The 19,680-nt window shown below is 45.5% G+C and overlaps 2 protein-coding genes and 1 long non-coding RNA gene across 6 annotated transcripts in view; 1 reads left to right on the forward strand and 2 right to left on the reverse strand.

The window, feature by feature from the left end:
- Window positions 1–19,680, reverse strand: part of ROBO3 (roundabout guidance receptor 3) — a 661,476-nt gene that overhangs the window by 234,024 nt on the left and 407,772 nt on the right. The window lies entirely within an intron of this gene.
- On the reverse strand, window positions 13,456–15,495 carry LOC137522625 (uncharacterized). 2 transcript variants are annotated; one of them, XR_011022364.1, is made up of 3 exons: window positions 15,423–15,495; window positions 14,489–14,645; window positions 13,456–13,859 (listed from the first exon to the last, which is right to left on the reverse strand). XR_011022364.1 is itself a non-coding variant. In XM_068242702.1 (2 exons), exons 1-2 carry the CDS (start codon window positions 15,429–15,431, stop codon window positions 13,816–13,818), a joined length of 987 nt encoding a protein of 328 aa, XP_068098803.1. In that variant the 5' UTR covers window positions 15,432–15,458; the 3' UTR covers window positions 13,456–13,815. The 2 variants fall into 2 exon arrangements, 1 of the variants encoding a protein (XP_068098803.1); XM_068242702.1 differs by having other exon boundaries at window positions 14,489–15,458.
- On the forward strand, window positions 16,535–18,574 carry LOC137522626 (uncharacterized). Its single transcript, XR_011022365.1, has 3 exons — window positions 16,535–16,607; window positions 17,385–17,541; window positions 18,171–18,574. It is a non-coding gene; the product is annotated as an uncharacterized lncRNA (long non-coding RNA).

A 19,680-nucleotide genomic window follows, 5' to 3' on the forward strand; every position in this document is an offset into this window, starting at 1 on the left:
AGCGGCTACGTCCATTCACATAAACAGGAAATGTAACAGTTTAATAAAGTGTGTAAAAAAAAAAAAAAAAAAAAGTGAACACGTCCTATGAGTGTTCACCAGCGCCATCTTGTGGCCAAAAAGTATATTACACTTACAAAATACATACATTTTCAAGTATATACACATCATTAATAAAATTACACTTCCAACCCTCCCCCCCAAAAAAAACACTTGTAAAAAAAAAAATCAGCTTAAAAAAAAAAATAAATAGTTGCCTTAGGGACTCAGCTTTTTTTATTCTATATTTTATGGGGGAAAATTAATTTTAATTTATTACATAGGGGCTTGTAATTATGGCCAGAACAAACAGAAAAATAACCACTTATATTTCAAAATAATATACTGTCGCCATACATTGTGGTAGGGACATAATCTAAACGGTTTAATTATCGGGACCACTGGGCAAATACAACGTGTTTGTTTTATCCACAGGAGAATGTTTAATTTTAAAACTATAAAGGCTGAACACTGAGAAATAATGATTTTTTTTCTTTTTTTTTCTGTTTTTCTCATTAAAATGCATTTAGAATAAAAAAATTCTTAGCAAAATGTACTATCCACAGAAAGCCTAATTGGTGGCGAAAAAAACGAGGTATAGATCATTTTCTTGTGATAAGTAGTAATAAAGTTATTAGAGAATAAAAGGGAGGAGCGCTGACAACTGAAAATTGCTCTGGTCCGTTAGGATAAAAACCCTTGGGGGTGAACTGGTTAAAATATCTTCACATGAAAAATAAAATGAATTTGTCCTCTGAATGAACATCATGCCTAAGGCCAAATTCACATTAGAAAACGTGGACAGCCTTGCGTTCGGAACGCAACGCATACGAACGCACGCCATCCGCGTTTGTATGTGTTGCGTGGCTAATCCCATTCAGTGAATGGGTCAGCCGCGCGTTTCTGTAAAAAATGCGTGCAGCATGCGTTCCCGGACCGCACTGGTCCGGAACGCATGCAGTGTGAACATCAGACAGCGCACTCTATGCACTGTCTGATGTCGTGCATGTCTCCTGCACACGTTCCCAAAACGCTGCTGGAAACGCGTGCAGTGTGAACATTACAGTACATTACAGTTTAATACAGCTGTGAGATATGCTGAAGTATATGTGGGAGTCCAATGTTTAAATGTAAGGAGTGAAACTTTACACAGGGGGTGAAAGATTCCTGCACATAATATTCTTTTCCTTCAGTTCTGGAGTGATTTAATCATATGAGCTGAATTTTCTCAGCCATTTGCTATTATTTTCCCCAGGGCAAGGTGCTCCTCTTGCCATTCCCCTGCCTACATGTACAAAAGACACTGGAATTCTGTATCTGCTGAAAAGCTGAAAAAAAGACAAGCAGATATTGCACTTAGAAAGCTACATAAACGTGCTGGATCAAACTGGAGCAAAGCAGCTGATAAGGACTGCCTCATTGCGAGAATCTAGCATATGTACGGGAGCGACATCCCACCTCAACTGACATCACCTAAAGCTGAATACTCACCTGATGACCCAGGCAGATGGATCCCAGCATGTCCCCCAACCATGAGCGTTCCCTTATCCATCTTCCTGCAGGCAGGTACCCAAGACGACACGAGACGACACATAACGCACGCAAATGGGAAGTCAAGCAATCGCGGTACTTTGCGCAAAATGGTTGGTATCTTACAGATCTGATCTTTAGCACAGTGATTGGCCATACACAGGGAAATCGGATATGTGGAAGTTTTCCATGTGGCTCTTGCAATATCTGTCCATTTATGAGTAGACAAACTCATATTATGGACTCATCACAATCTAATCAGTTCAGAATTAAACAATATGTGAATTGTAAAACTCATGGTGTGATATATGTCTTAAAATGCAGTTGTCCTATGATGTATGTTGGCCAGACGAAGAACGCCTTGAAAAAGAGGATTCAGCAACATCTGTCTAAGATTAGACTGGCCGAGAGAGACTTTAAAGAGGGTAAGACTCTGACGTCTGTGGCCGCCCACTTTTTACATACACATGCAGGTAGCTATTCAGGTATCCAAGTATATGGTCTGGAGCAGGTTAAGTCCACAGTTAGACGAGGTGATGTGGTCAGACAACTGTTACAAAAAGAGGCCAGATGGATCTATGTATTGAATACTAAGGCTCCATATGGGCTGAACGAGGAGATTGACTTTACTGGCTTTCTTTAATATTACGAGTATGGATTTTGATGTCTACTTTATTTGTTTTTCAGATGGGATACTATGGATATAATTGTGTTTAAATATACTCACATTAATTAATGAGGTCACAACATTCTTATTGGAAGTGGACCATTTTGTTGGACTACCGTTCTGGTCTGGTCAACCCGGACTTTTATTTGGATTCTGGACTTCGATTTGTTGATCATTACCTATGTTCTATATTGAGATCACGGACTAAGTTGCCCTGGATGAAGTCTCTCTGTCCTTAACTGTGTTGGTGGCTACCTATTTTGGACTCCTTGTGGACACTTGTTTAGGTCATGGGAACTTGGACTGTCACCTGGATTTTCTTCTGCCAGGAATCATTATGACATTTCATTGACATTTTGGATTGAATCCTATTATTCCAGACCTTGGTTTGGTACCCCATATAGGAGTATTGGGATACACTATGGCTTACTGCAGGGGTGCCCACACTTTTTCAAGTCGCGAGCTACTTTTAAAATGACCAAGTCTAGGAGATCTACCAACATACGCACGCACGCACGCACCCACGCACGCACCCCCCCCCCCCCCCCCACACACACACACACATATCCCAGCATAGTTAGGCACATGGTTGGTCACAGAATCCTTCCCCCACAGAGTGTCATAATCCCCCCTCCCCATCACAGCATAGTTGTTAAAAAATGGTCACAGAACCCTTCTCTTCAACACCCGCCCCCCCTTCACAATCCTTCTCCCCCCACAGCACATGGCTCCTATAATCAAATCTATAAACACATCTATAAACGACCCCCCCCCCCCCCCTCCAACCACCACAAAGAATTAGGCTCAATCAAGCAATCCCCCCATCTTCATGAAATCTGAAATTCCATTTGCCCACCTTGCAAAGCAGTCTCTTTAGCCCCCTTTCTGTGCGCAGGAAATCCTCCATTCAGTTGTCTCTGCTAATCTCACAAGAGCGGGGATGACTGTTAGCCACTGAAGATCCGCGGGACTTGGGGAGGCGTGGCCACATGGCTTGCATCACAGAGCCTGAAGGGGAAGGAGAGGCTTCCCATTTGCTCTTCTCCCCTTCAGCCACACCTCTCCCCATGAGCCGCGCCTCTCCCCTTCAGCTGCCGATCCTGGTAGGAGAAAATGACAGCCGCAGCTACATAATTTCAGAGCCGGAATTAACAATTTGACAGGACGCGGCCGGACGGCCGCGATCTACTCAGAGGGCGGTCGCGATCTACCGGTAGATCGCGATCGACGTATTGGGCACCCCGGGCTTACTGTGATTTTATACAATGTGTTGGACTGTATATGGATCTATAATGATCCTACAATTGGGACATTTATGGACTTCCTTTCTAAACTTTTTCCTCCCTCGTATGAGTAATTTATGTTATGTCCTCATTATGTAATATATTGTCGCAATAGGATATTGTACTGTGGATTACCAGGTATGTATTAATACGTGAAGGGATGAGTGATGTAGATACATTCATATGCTGTCAAATGTGCAGCGGTATATTGGGATCTGCCCACGTATTATAATTACTTCCTATTTGCGCTCCAGCGTGGTTTCCTCGGCACTCTTCCGCCCTCCACTCCGCCTACCGAGCTCTGATTGGTGGAGCGGTGCGCGTGACGCGCGTACGTCACGCGACCACGTGACACCGCTCTGCTCACTATATTACTCGGCGTCCGTCGCCATTATCGTCACAGGAGTCCCCCTCTCTCTTGAAAAAGCGGCGTCGTTGCTGCGGAACCAGTGGAGACATCCGCCCGGGGCTCTCTCTCCCTCATGCTGCCTGTCTATTGCGCCCATCCGGCTAAGTATTTTTGCCTTCCTTATACTATGGTTGCCTCATAGCATGCGGTATCATAGTCACAGCCATTGAATGATATCACATCACTGATTTATGCACTGTTTGCTAGCTATAGGTTGTTTGATCATATTGTATCTGTTTGCTGGTTTGCATCATATTGATGGTATTACATGCACTATATGTTCACACTTTATCCTCCAGGTCCTTTTTTTCACCACTTTAGGCCCAAATACTGAACCCGGGTTCTATTACTTAGGGTAGCTCTGTTAGATCACCCCATAGTATGTTGTACTGACACTACTATACATTTTTATGATGGTGCGCTTATTATTAACTTGATTGAACTATGGTATTTTGATACTTGCATTTCAGGCAGCATGATCTGTTTTAATTGTTTTTAATTGTTCTATAGTGATTGAATATTGAATATAATAAATTGTTATCCTTTTTGAATACTATTTACTTGTGTGGTGCTGTGTTTGAAGGACTTGATCCTCTTCCCTTATGCATTGATATACAGTCCTAGCACACACAATAGATAGTGTGCAGAGGCACCATTTTTAAAGATCTGATCCGCTATGTCGGTTGTTATCGCTGTGCATCGCCAAACGTTCGCATAATTGCCGGCCTATACCTACAACGTGAGATCGCAGAAAAGATTGCTCGTCGCTCAAAACAAAACAAAAAAAATCGCCGGCCCTTGGAAAAATCGCGTTGTGGGTACAGCCCTTAAAGATGCTGCACCGACATCCAAGTCTGCTGGAAAGCGTTGTTCTCTTCACATTGAACTCTCTGTTGTTTTCTGTACGCTATTGTAACAGAATGTTGCTAGCATCTCAGCTAGTGTCACATCTGCACAGAACTTGGCCCCGAACAGTCATCTGAGGGATAGAGTTCTGATCCCTGTGGGTGATAAGCCTCATACATGTGTACTGCCATGATTTGTTCTGCCATCTTCATCTCTGAATAAAGGCAATTTTTCTCCGTGACCCGGCTTCTTATACATACTCACATTACATGCCGCTGGGTCATGAAGAACAAGCAATGGTTTTTGGGGATGAAGGCAGGAGGACACAGACAGGAGGAAGTGCACCAGCCGGATGGATGAGTGGTGAGTGCCCTCCGCTGCCAAGAGTACTCTGCAGGGTTCCTCAGGGTGTACTATGCATATGCAATATGCATATGCAATAAACTACCCCCTCTGCCCCCACCTCCTGTCAAGGGAGTTATTCCATCCAGCGCAATTGATAATTTCAATATCAATCAAAATTACAATCGGGCTACCATGTAAGGGCATTGATCTTTGGCGGATTCAATCGCAGTTTGATTAAGCAATTTTTTGAGACTGGATACTATACATGGAATAGTTACTGTATAAACATTCTAATCATTTGAATAAATTTGATGCTCTATAGAGTTTTAAATTATGCATGTGGAACACATTTTCAGCAGTTTCAATTGTTTTCAATAAAAATGTACTATTAACATTATCCAATATTTTAATTACATGTATATTTCTAGATGGCAACCCTGATGTAAATTGAGGCCTCCCTGTAATTACATACAAAAGGAAAAGGCTTTTCCAGAGGAGTTTATTGGTAAGATTATATAGCAATGATGAAGAAGAACTTTTTTATTAATGAGTAGTGAAAGCACGGCGCTTGCCTCCACCATATCTCAGCTCTGCTGTACTTACTCCCTGAACTAATCATAGTTTAACAGTTTGACCATGAAATTTTAAACCCATTAGTGGGTGACTTGTAATCTGTGTGTTGGCTAAAGATATAGGTTAAATCCTAGAAATAAATAGGATTACTCTAAGCTAATCATAAAGCTTTTCAAAAGATAATAGGTGGTACATGACAAAAGAGAAAAAACGATAATGTAATGCTGGGCTCACACGATGCAATTCCGGTCCGAACAACGGGTAATCAGACAAGAAGTTGCATTGTGTGTACATGTCCAAACTGCTCCCGATCGATAACAGGATTGATTTTCCAGTGATAACTTTGGGAAATCGATCCCATTATCAAACGGGAGCAGATCGGACATAACAGAAATAATCGTTGATTCCCATTGATCGGACAAGAAATAGCATTGTGTGTGCCCAGCATTAGCAATTTTAATTTATTTAATTAGGCTCTGTTAACTATGAAAATGTCTTTATATGCGAAAGCTGCAGGTTATACAGTTACTGCAGATCAAATCTAGCATGATTACTCACCCAATATGCATGGCACAATTAGTATGGTATAAACTAATATACACAATTGGTAATTACAGTAGAAAAAGTAACATTAATAAAATATGCAACAAATTCCAACACAAAAAGGGCCCTGCTCTTGCGAGCTTACAACCTAAAAGGACAGGGGAAGAACAAGAGGTGGGGTAGTATACAATTTTCATACCTAGAGGCAGAGTGTTTTTGGGTTATCTCGTAGGATTACAACTTGGCCAGAGGTCAAAGGGGGAATGGACTAAGGTATAGCGTATGCTTGCCATAATACCTGAGTTTTGAGGGGATGTTTAAAGATATCCAAGTTTGGTGAGTGATGGATGTGTTATGGCAGTGGATTCCAGAGGAGGGGTGAAGCACGTGCAAAATCTTGTATACGACATGAATGTGAGGAGGTAATTCTAGAGGAGTGGAAAAGAAGATCATGTGCCTGGCTGTCCTGCTGATGTCCCTGCATGCAGTAGTGTCTGAATCACACACCTGAAATAAGTATGCAGCTAATGCAGTCAGGCTTCAGTCAGAGCACCTGATCTGCATGCATATTCTGCATATTCTCCAGTTTTTCAAGAGCATTCTCCTGGAGTAGACGTGAAGTGGACAGTCACAAGAATCTGCATCCCCACTGTTACATTGGCCATTAAAGTGGACCTGAACTCAGAACTCCTCTCTGCTCTAAAAGATACACAACAGCATAATAACCTTAACGCCTCTTACACAGTAAGACGTTGCATTTGATGCGACGTTAAGGTCGCATAAAGTGCCCTTAATGCAACGCATTGAAAGACTATAACTTGGACGTTATTTAGCCCTGCGTTTGGTGCACCGTTTTCGTCGCACAGAGATAGAACAAAAACAGTGCATGCGTTAAAAGAAAAAATTACTGAGCATGTGCAAACAGTCTAACGCAGCTGAAAACGTGTATTAACGCACAGCATGCAGCACTTTCATTGAACGTGCAGCATTAGACACCAACGCAACATCTGCACTGTGAACAGCCCATTGATTTTTCATTGCTGTAAGTTATTGTGCGTTACATGTTGTTGTAACGTGCGACTTTAACGTTGCACTGTGAAAGAGCACTTAAAAAAAAACATTTCTTTGTTACAGCCGATACAAATCCTAAAATAAATCTGTACAGTTTCTACTTCCTGATTCATGAAAGCAGACATATTGTTTACAGCCTGTACTTTCAAATGGGCTTATCTGCCATAGGCAGTCATGTGACAGATCAAATTACAACTAGACACAAATGAGGGGAGATTGCACAGGCTAAACTCTTTAAATACATACAGGGTGCATTTCTGTTATGTTTTCCTTAAGTCCTGTGCAAGAGTTCAGGTCCACTTTAAGCGGTCAATCTTAAAACACTGATAAGAATCAATTCAATTCAGAAGTTGAATCCTCAATGAGCAGAGCAATTTCAATTAAACTTCTAGGTTAATCCGATAGAAACTGGCCAAAATTTGCTACATTATTTATTATTGTGCAATTACAAATAAAATGGGGCAAATTTTTAGACCTGCCATGATTCATTTTAAGGGTCTAATGAATTTGAAATTCGGTCAGTTATTGGCAAGAAGGACAAGACAGGCTGATGATTCAGACAATACTGATGCATGAAAGACCAGCAGGATGCCGAGAAACTGGTATTGTTTTAAAAGGAATTAAATATGGCAGCCTTCAATTGTCTCTCACTTCAGTTGTCCATTAAAAGAAAAAAAAAAAAGTGGTCATCCAGAGATGCGCATAGCAGCATCATGACCCTGGCGAGTTCCTATGGACTTGCACAGGGGTTTGGGTTAGCAAGGGTTACATTTGTTGGGGGGCGGAGAGTGTTAGGGGCAGTTAGGGCTGGGATTGGTGGAGCTAGTTTTGAAGGAAAGGAAGGGACGGGGCTAGAGTCGGAGGTTTCACTACCTCCTAGTTAGGCAGCCTGAGCAAACATGCTGTTTGCTCTCTGCGTGTCAGGCAGTTAGGGATTAGTGTTCAGGATGGCCGAGCAGGATGTGGCGGCGCTCGCTCGCCAGCTACAAGCTGAGGCGGCCAGGAGGGCCGATGGCTGGTTGCAACAAGTTCTTTCAACTGCCTCGCAGGAGACCGGAGGGGCACGGAGGAGCAGGCGGACGCGACAGGCTACATCACGGCTGTCGCCGTCCCCGCCCCCTGCCCGACAGCGCACAGGAGATGGTGGAACGGGGACCCTGCCGGCTCAGAAGCTGGTGAGTGGCACTGCTGGGGGGCGGGAGGAAGTAAGAGTGCCAGGAGGGGAAAAGGTGGTAGCGCGGCAGGGGCAAATCCAGGATTTCCAAGGGGGGGATTCCTGAAAGCCACGTGTGGGCGTGGCCAAAACATGGTGTGGGTGGAGCCAAATACTAGCAGTTTCTAGGCTAAATTGCACCCAGGGTGGGGGCGTAAAATGCGCCCCCAACGTGGAGACAGGTATAGGTGCCCGCAGTATAGGTAGCCAGCTATAGGTCCCCCCCCCCCCAGTATAGGTAGCCCATATAGTTGCCCCCAGTATAGGTTAGATAGGTATATGTCCGCAGTATAGATTAGATAGGTATATGCCCCCAGTATAGGTTAGATAGGTATATGCCTCCAGTATAGATTAGATAGGTATATGTCCCCCAGTATAGGTTAGATAGGTATATGTCCCCCAGTATAGGTTAGATAGGTATATGTCCCCCAGTATAGCTTAGATAGGTATATGCCTCCAGTATAGATTAGATAGGTAGGTGCCCCAGTATAGGTTAGATAGGTATATGTCCCCCAGTATAGGTTAGATAGGTATATGTCCCCCAGTATAGCTTAGATAGGTCTATGCCTCCAGTATAGATTAGATAGGTAGGTGCCCCAGTATAGGTTAGATAGGTATATGTCTCCAGTATAGATTAGATAGGTATATGTCCCCCAGTATAGGTTAGATAGGTATATGCCCTCAGTATAGGTTAGATAGGTATATGTCCCCCAGTATAAGTTAAATAGGTATATGTCCCCCAGTATAAGTTAGATAGGTATATGTCCCCCAGTATAGATTAGATAGGTATATGCCCCAGTATAAGTTAGTTAGGCGGGGGGGGAGCGGAGAGAGCTGCGGGGAGAGAGGAGTTTCCACTTACCTGTCTTCATCCTGCAGGCAGCTTCTATCTTCAGCCTCTCCCGGTACGCGTCGCATCGGTAAGAGCTCCCCCTGTGATGACATGCGGTACGTCATCACAGGGGGTGCTGTTACCATAGCGACAGACGCCACCTGGGACAGGAAGTACATAGAGGCTGCGCAGGATCCAGGCACTGTAAGTGGAAGTCTTCTCTCTCCCCGCAGCGTGAGGCCCGTACGCCCGCCGCCACCCGCCAGCAGCAAGCGAGGCCGCCCGCAGCATAAGGCCTGCTCATGAGACCCTTGCCGCACACACCCCACTTCCGGTCTCGGTGCAGTGGGGGTGTTCCAGACACCCGGAACACACCCCTCCGTGCGCCAGTGAGATCGGGCGGGAATGGAAATGGCGGCGAGCAGCAGGGCGGGACCCCAGACATGGCGCAGGGCAATGGATTTTTTTTATATATTATGGGTTTTTAACCAAATTTAAATTCAAATGACTATTAATTAATTCACATAATTATATTTAAGATATAAAATGCCGCCCCAAAAAAACGGTACTCACCTTGGGCTTTCTGCAGCCCAGGGTAGGTCGGGAGGTCCCACTATGGCGTCCTGGCTCTTCTCCCAAGTCTTCTCCCAGAGATGGCTGCCCGGCAGCTTTCGGGCGGCTCCAGACGACACTGGCCCGAGTGTGGGGCTCTCTCTTCCGCAGGGCGAGGAGTGAGTGAGAGGGGAGTAGAACTTTGTGGAGGTAGGACAGGACCAGGACAAGCCACAGCCAGGCAATTAAGTGGCAGACAAACCTGGTGCGTACCACCTGGCCAACAGCAAAGTACCACTGGTGGTACGTGTACCACAGGTTGAAAAGCCCTGTTAGAATAGTAAGGATTTATTGCTGTCCTTCATTTCCTGTATTCCTGTCCTCAAGAAGAGAAGTATCCCAACAGACATAAGACTGTAATTATTTTTGGGTGTCTTAATTTCACTTCATTTCTGCAAAGCACCAAAACTGTAAACATTTTGAAGAAAGAGGTGATTCTTTTTTATACTCGCTGCATTGTATTTTGGGAAAAATGTGGCTATGTGTTTGGAACATGTAATAGCCTCCTTATTATTGGTCTCCTCGTGTTTTATATTCATGCTAGTGTCTGATCTTCCAGGCAAACAGCAGGACATCTTTTTTATTCAGTGGAGAGCTCAGCAGCTGCTCATAATGCACACTCTCTCACTTTCTCTTATTTGTATGGTTTCCAATTACAAACCATTTTACTGGTAAATATATTCAGAGCTCCTTCCATCTGATGGCAAGTTCTGATTGAGTACTGCAAGGCCTCTGGAAAACTTTCCTTTATTTCCAGATGAAACTACCAGAGGTAGTGCCATTCACCTAGTCTGCAATTGGAACTAATATTTTCCACTAATCCCTTACAGATCAGAATCTTAATGCCATGATTAGCTCTGTGTGCTTACTTTTGCCAGGCACACGGAGGGACGTGTATAAAAAGCAGTGCTGGAAATAAGAAGCAAACAATGTGGTGCTCTCGGCATGGTGTTACTATAATGGAATACTTGCCATCCTGGTGGCTCTTCCCTGCCTTTTGAAAAGAGGCAAACTCAAGGCACAGACCTAAATAACATACTCCATACAGCACTGAGGAATAAGTCAGCGCTACATAAATACTAAATAATAATCATCTGATAGCCAAATTTCCATGTATTTAGGTGTGCTGAAGACAAATAAAATATTGAAAAAATTCCTGAAAAAATTCCTAGACGTTATTATTTGCCACAAAATGCAAAATTGGCTTTATTAATTCTTGATTTTTTTTATATATTATGGGTTTTTAACCAAATTTAAAGTCCAAATGACTATTAATTAATTCACATAATTATATTTAAGATAAAAAATGCCGCCCCCAAAAAATATTAAAGGGACTCCGAGCTCAAAAAAAAATGAAAATGGTACTCACCTTGGGCTTTCTGCAGCCCAGTGTAGGTTGGGAGGTCCCTCAACGGCATCCTGGCTCTTCTCCCAGAGATGGCTGCCCAGCGGCTTCCATGCAGCTCCAGACGACACTGGTCCGAGTGTCAGGCTCTCTCTTCCGCATACGTCACGTCTGACTTTATCACGCTGGCCGCCTCGCGTCATCACGGCCGTCGGCGTGACAGTACGGCGCATGTGTGATTAAACCGCGCATGCGCTGTACTGTCACGCCGGCCGCGGTGATGACGCGGTCTTCTCCCAGAGATGGCTGCCCGTCGGCTTCCGGGCGGCTCCAGATGACACTGGCCCGAGAGTCTAAAAAGATAGTCTTGGCATACAAGTCTGGTCGTTCCAGGTGATCACTGATGAGCTCCAGACAGATATTGATGGCATCATCAGTGGATCTGTTTGTTCTATACACCAAGTGAAATGGGTCCAGTAGGATGGTGAGGGCTTGAGGAGGAACAGGACTCTTTCAAAGGTCTTTAGGAAAACAGATGTAAGAGCTGGGATGTTGCCCTGCTTTAGGGATTTGTTGTGGATGGAAGTGAGGATAGGAGCTAGGTACCGGGAGCAAGTTTTCAGGCAGGCTGGCGACACTCCATTAGGGCCTGAGGCTTTCCTAGCGTTCAAAGTTGACAGGTGGTACAGAACATTGGCCTCGCCCACGGCTGGAAGTGTGAGCTTAGAATTTGGAGATCATCATCAGAGACAGGGCTGGGGGGGGGGGGGGGCATTGGATGCCCCACAGATGCAGTCTTGTTCTCAAACCTGCAGTAGAAATTAGAAATTACCGAATTTCTTGGCTAGCTCAGTGCTAGGTGCTGCATGTTAGGGGGGGGGGGGGGGGAGATTGTACAGTGGGTTGCAAAAGTATTCGGCCCCCTTGAAGTTTTCCACATTGTGTCACATTACTGCCACAAACATGCATCAATTTTATTGGAATTCTACGTGAAAGACCAATACAAAGTGGTGTACATGTGAGAAGTGGATCGAAAATTATACATCATTCCAAACATTTCTTACAAATAAATAACTGCAAAGTGGGGCGTGCGTAATTATTCGGCCCCCTGAGTCAATACTTTGTAGAACCACCTTGTGACGGATTGCGGAGAAGCCGCCGCGCATCCTGACAGTGAGGCGGCGGTATCCGCGCACAGAGCAGCGGTTTCCCCGCAGCAACATGCGTCTGGTTTGTCTGGACCTAGTAGTGCACACAGATGGAGAGCTGCGCGCGCCGCAAGACAGGCTCTTTATGCCAATAGGAGAAGGGTCAGCTGATCGAGACGGTCAGCTAATCCCAGCTCAGCAGATGATTGGTTGATGGGAGCTGGGCGGCGCTGGGGAGCGCTTCACTATATATATCTCTTGCTGTTCAGTTGCTGGTTGTCTGGCGTTGTGAATACCTATGTGTTAGCACTCAGACCTTAGTTAGATCCTTCAGTGTGGTGGAACCAGGTGGACCTGGGAATCCACACTTAGCCAGTTGACTGTGCTTTATCTGTGCTATTGCTTAGAACAGTTCCAGGGTGTAGAGACCACGGACCTCACACCCCAGACTAGGAATACTGTGTATCATCTGTGTTATTCCTTAGACCAGTTCCAGGGTGTAGAGACCACAGACCTCACACCCCAGACTAGGAATACTGTGTATCATCTGTGTTATTCCTTAGACCAGTTCCAGGGTGTAGACACCACGGACGATGTAACTAGAAAAATACCAGCACACCAATTTTGCTTAGTGAATATATGTATTGACAAAGGCAAAAAATACATACAGCATTAGCAGAAAAAGTTGAAGCACACAGCATAGCAGTTAAACTGGAATGACTGAAACCTTATGCAATCCAGTGAGAGCACAAAACAGACGCAGGAAACATATGTACAAAGTTTAGGTTGCTAGACAAGTAGCAGCAAGTGATGTGTATAATATAGTATTTGAACAAATGGCTAACAATCCAAAATGTACACACAGTTAACTGCACAGAAAATCACCCTGCATAGTTTACAATGAGAAAAAAGCATCAGAGTTCAAAAAGAGCAAGTAGAGCTACAGGGATGCAGGGGATGCCAAGAAACAAAAAGTGCTCAGAAATCCATTTACCCTGACAGCGCTGTTTCGGAGTGAATACTCCTTCCTCAGAGGGTAGCCAGGTACTGCTGCAGTGAGTGCTGAGCTGTTGGGTGCTTGAACGCACCTTATATACTGCTTCCTATGCCTAATGTGAGCCACCTGGACACCGGGGCCGGCCCTCTGGCATCAATGATGATACGAGGCATGCGTCTCGGCATCATGATGTCACTTCCGGTTCCGGCTGGCATCACATAGTGAGGCAGGCCAACCAGGCAGCCAAAAGGCCACTCCCAAGATGGCCGCCGCACATGTGCAGTGATGCCTGCCGACCAGGAAACAGAAGCTAAGCTAGTGACACAAACAAAAGTACACAAAGTGGAGATTCTTGAGCAAATTCAGTGTCCGATAGCAGTGTCCAGGTGGTTGATAAGATGAAAGCCTAAAACAAAACAAAAATAAGGGAAATTAGTGTGCAGCAGAAATTCTTAAAGGGACATACCCTAATGTTAAAAAGTACTTAAAATTACGCTGGATGCAATACTACACCACAGGGAAAGACAACAGGACTGCGACAGCAAAGTATGCCAGATAATTAACGAAGAAATGGAGACAAATCTACATCCTCATTCATACCATGAGGTGCAATGGAATCTAATTTGTACATCCAGTACAGCTCCCTCTGTAGGAGCTTCTGTTCCAAGTCCCCGCCACGATGCGGGGGTGTAACCACCTCAATCACCCTAAAACGCAGCTGGGACACATTGTGCCCTGCTGTTATGAAGTGCCTAGCAACAGGAGACTCCATCTCACCCCCCCGTATATTGCTCCGGTGCTCACTAATTCTCGAGCGAATCTCACGGGTTGTTTGGCCTACGTACAGCAGGCCACAAGGGCAAATCAGGCAGTACACCACATTTTTTGTGGAACAACTAGCAAAGCATCTAAGCGGGAAACGTTTACCCGAGCGTGGGTGTGGGAGAGAAGCGCCTCTCTGGACGAATCCACACTGTGTACAATGCCCACAAGGAAACATACCCAAAGGGGGAGGCCGATTGGAAAGCCAATTACCTCTTTCTGCTGGTGGTATGGTACTCCTGGCATGTACGAGGGCGTCTCGTAGATTATTGGAACGTTTAAACGCGCAGATTGGTTGTTCCCGGAAAGCGGTGGGTAATGTGGGGTCACTGCCGAGGATGTGCCAGTGTTTCCTGACTATTTTCTGTGCCTGTAAAGAAAGGGGGGAATAGGTTAATACCATTGGAAGTCGAGATGTGTCCTGTCGGGGATTAAATTGCAGAAGAGATGACCTGTCCCTCTTTGCTGCTCTTTGCAAGGCTCTGTCCAGATGCACTGGATCATAACCACGCTCCAAGAAGTGCTCGTACATGGTGCCTGCCTCCTTATAAAAGGATGAGTCATCAGAAGATATCCTTCTGAGGCGCAAGAACTGCCCATAAGGAAGGCCTTTCTTGAGCCTCTGAGGATGATAGCTTCTGGCTGACAGGTAGGTATTTCTGTCGGTGGGTTTGCGATACGGCGAAGTCTGTAACACCCCATCTTGACTTTTGACGAGTACGTCCAAAAAGTGTACATCAGTCCGACTATGCTCGAGAGTAAACGAGATGGTCGGGAAAAACCCGTCCAGATCGTTTTTAAACTGGAGCAATGAATCCTCTGTGCCAGACCAGATGAAAAAGATGTCATCTATGTACCTAAGCCAGCAGAGTGCATGGCCAAGGTACATAGGATGAGGGTACACGAACGATTGTTCAAACCAGTCCATGAATAGATTTGCGTAGCTTGGCGCTACATTGCTACCCATGGCTGTCCCACGCTGCTGTTGGTAAAATACCTCCTCAAAACAAAAGAAATTCCTAGTCAGAACCATGCTGAGCAGTTCCAGGAGGAACTCGGAGAGGGGTGGACTCAAATCCATTTTAATAAACGTGTTGCGAATGACAGCAATGCCCTCTGCATGCGGAATAGAGGTGTAAAGGCTTACCACATCCATAGTGCATAGAAAGATGGGGGAATTGAAAGTTCCAAAACCGGAGATCTTGGAGAGGAAGTCAGTAGTGTCCAGTAGGAAGGAGCGCATACCTGATACCCTAGGGCGGAGAACCTGATCAAGAAAAACAGCCAATGATTGAAAGACAGACCCGGTGCCCGCCACTATAGGTCTCCCGGGGGGATTCACCAGGGATTTGTGAATTTTAGGAAGTACGTAAAAAAGAGGTGTAAGTGGAAAAGGAGTGATCAAAAAGTCATGAATGCGTTTAGAAATGATGCCAGCCTCGAGAGCGGAAGACAACAGTGTGTCCACGTCCCTTTTGATAGTCATTGTGGGGTTTCCTGTAAGTTTAATATAGACGTCAGTATCATTCAATTGTCTCAAAACCTCCCGTCTGTAGTCAAGTCGATTCATGATCACCGTGGCGCCCCCCTTGTCAGCAGGCTTCACAACCAACTCAGGATCATCACATAGGGATCTGAGTGCTGTATGTTCCTCGACTGTGAGATTAGGGTGTGATTGGCCGCGATTACCGCCGACAAGGCGGACGTCACGCTTGACCATAGCTATAAATGTCTCCACCTGGTGGAGACATTTATAGCTATGGTCAAGCGTGACGTCCGCCTTGTCGGCGGTAATCGCGGCCAATCACACCCTAATCTCACAGTCGAGGAACATACAGCACTCAGATCCCTATGTGATGATCCTGAGTTGGTTGTGAAGCCTGCTGACAAGGGGGGCGCCACGGTGATCATGAATCGACTTGACTACAGACGGGAGGTTTTGAGACAATTGAATGATACTGACGTCTATATTAAACTTACAGGAAACCCCACAATGACTATCAAAAGGGACGTGGACACACTGTTGTCTTCCGCTCTCGAGGCTGGCATCATTTCTAAACGCATTCATGACTTTTTGATCACTCCTTTTCCACTTACACCTCTTTTTTACGTACTTCCTAAAATTCACAAATCCCTGGTGAATCCCCCCGGGAGACCTATAGTGGCGGGCACCGGGTCTGTCTTTCAATCATTGGCTGTTTTTCTTGATCAGGCTCTCCGCCCTAGGGTATCAGGTATGCGCTCCTTCCTACTGGACACTACTGACTTCCTCTCCAAGATCTCCGGTTTTGGAACTTTCAATTCCCCCATCTTTCTATGCACTATGGATGTGGTAAGCCTTTACACCTCTATTCCGCATGCAGAGGGCATTGCTGTCATTCGCAACACGTTTATTAAAATGGATTTGAGTCCACCCCTCTCCGAGTTCCTCCTGGAACTGCTCAGCATGGTTCTGACTAGGAATTTCTTTTGTTTTGAGGAGGTATTTTACCAACAGCAGCGTGGGACAGCCATGGGTAGCAATGTAGCGCCAAGCTACGCAAATCTATTCATGGACTGGTTTGAACAATCGTTCGTGTACCCTCATCCTATGTACCTTGGCCATGCACTCTGCTGGCTTAGGTACATAGATGACATCTTTTTCATCTGGTCTGGCACAGAGGATTCATTGCTCCAGTTTAAAAACGATCTGGACGGGTTTTTCCCGACCATCTCGTTTACTCTCAAGCATAGTCGGACTGATGTACACTTTTTGGACGTACTCGTCAAAAGTCAAGATGGGGTGTTACAGACTTCGCCGTATCGCAAACCCACCGACAGAAATACCTACCTGTCAGCCAGAAGCTATCATCCTCAGAGGCTCAAGAAAGGCCTTCCTTATGGGCAGTTCTTGCGCCTCAGAAGGATATCTTCTGATGACTCATCCTTTTATAAGGAGGCAGGCACCATGTACGAGCACTTCTTGGAGCGTGGTTATGATCCAGTGCATCTGGACAGAGCCTTGCAAAGAGCAGCAAAGAGGGACAGGTCATCTCTTCTGCAATTTAATCCCCGACAGGACACATCTCGACTTCCAATGGTATTAACCTATTCCCCCCTTTCTTTACAGGCACAGAAAATAGTCAGGAAACACTGGCACATCCTCGGCAGTGACCCCACATTACCCACCGCTTTCCGGGAACAACCAATCTGCGCGTTTAAACGTTCCAATAATCTACGAGACGCCCTCGTACATGCCAGGAGTACCATACCACCAGCAGAAAGAGGTAATTGGCTTTCCAATCGGCCTCCCCCTTTGGGTATGTTTCCTTGTGGGCATTGTACACAGTGTGGATTCGTCCAGAGAGGCGCTTCTCTCCCACACCCACGCTCGGGTAAACGTTTCCCGCTTAGATGCTTTGCTAGTTGTTCCACAAAAAATGTGGTGTACTGCCTGATTTGCCCTTGTGGCCTGCTGTACGTAGGCCAAACAACCCGTGAGATTCGCTCGAGAATTAGTGAGCACCGGAGCAATATACGGGGGGGTGAGATGGAGTCTCCTGTTGCTAGGCACTTCATAACAGCAGGGCACAATGTGTCCCAGCTGCGTTTTAGGGTGATTGAGGTGGTTACACCCCCGCATCGTGGCGGGGACTTGGAACAGAAGCTCCTACAGAGGGAGCTGTACTGGATGTACAAATTAGATTCCATTGCACCTCATGGTATGAATGAGGATGTAGATTTGTCTCCATTTCTTCGTTAATTATCTGGCATACTTTGCTGTCGCAGTCCTGTTGTCTTTCCCTGTGGTGTAGTATTGCATCCAGCGTAATTTTAAGTACTTTTTAACATTAGGGTATGTCCCTTTAAGAATTTCTGCTGCACACTAATTTCCCTTATTTTTGTTTTGTTTTAGGCTTTCATCTTATCAACCACCTGGACACTGCTATCGGACACTGAATTTGCTCAAGAATCTCCACTTTGTGTACTTTTGTTTGTGTCACTAGCTTAGCTTCTGTTTCCTGGTCGGCAGGCATCACTGCACATGTGCGGCGGCCATCTTGGGAGTGGCCTTTTGGCTGCCTGGTTGGCCTGCCTCACTATGTGATGCCAGCCGGAACCGGAAGTGACATCATGATGCCGAGACGCATGCCTCGTATCATCATTGATGCCAGAGGGCCGGCCCCGGTGTCCAGGTGGCTCACATTAGGCATAGGAAGCAGTATATAAGGTGCGTTCAAGCACCCAACAGCTCAGCACTCACTGCAGCAGTACCTGGCTACCCTCTGAGGAAGGAGTATTCACTCCGAAACAGCGCTGTCAGGGTAAATGGATTTCTGAGCACTTTTTGTTTCTTGGCATCCCCTGCATCCCTGTAGCTCTACTTGCTCTTTTTGAACTCTGATGCTTTTTTCTCATTGTAAACTATGCAGGGTGATTTTCTGTGCAGTTAACTGTGTGTACATTTTGGATTGTTAGCCATTTGTTCAAATACTATATTATACACATCACTTGCTGCTACTTGTCTAGCAACCTAAACTTTGTACATATGTTTCCTGCGTCTGTTTTGTGCTCTCACTGGATTGCATAAGGTTTCAGTCATTCCAGTTTAACTGCTATGCTGTGTGCTTCAACTTTTTCTGCTAATGCTGTATGTATTTTTTGCCTTTGTCAATACATATATTCACTAAGCAAAATTGGTGTGCTGGTATTTTTCTAGTTACATTGTTATTTAGGACCTCCCCACGGGTCTGTCTTACTGTACCAAGCACCCAGCAGATCTGCTTCATACTATGCTCAGGGTGTGCAAACCTCTTATTTAATACTGTAGACACCACGGACCTCACACCCAGACTAGGGAATTTGTGTTATCATTCTGTTATACATCAGACTAGTTCCAGGGTGTAGAGACCACGGACCTCACACCCAGACTAGGGAACTTGTGTTATCATTCTGTTATACATCAGACTAGTTCCCGGGTGTAGAGACCACGGACCTCACACCCAGACTAGGGAACTTGTGTTATCATTCTGTTATACATCAGACTAGTTCCAGGGTGTAGAGAACACGGACCTCACACCCAGACTAGGGAACTTGTGTTATCATTCTGTTATACATTAGACTAGTTCCAAGGTGTAGAGACCACGGACCTCACACCCAGACTAGGCATTGTTTGATATCTGTTATGACTTATTGCTTTCCTGACTACTCCTCTGATCTCTGATTCGGTACCTTGCACTTCTGATTTTCCGTTGCCAAACTCTGCCTGCCTTGGATACCGAATCAGCCTTCTGTCTTTGTACTTTATCTGTCTGTGTGTTGCCGACCCGGCCTGCCCGACCTGTCTGACTGTCACCCACCCCTTGGGTGCTCAGTCCCCCTGCAGGGGTCCCCTGCTCCTCAGAGGGGGCACTGCTGCAAACCAG

This window comes from Hyperolius riggenbachi, chromosome 6 (genome assembly GCF_040937935.1).
Source record: "Hyperolius riggenbachi isolate aHypRig1 chromosome 6, aHypRig1.pri, whole genome shotgun sequence".
NCBI lineage: Eukaryota > Metazoa > Chordata > Amphibia > Anura > Hyperoliidae > Hyperolius > Hyperolius riggenbachi.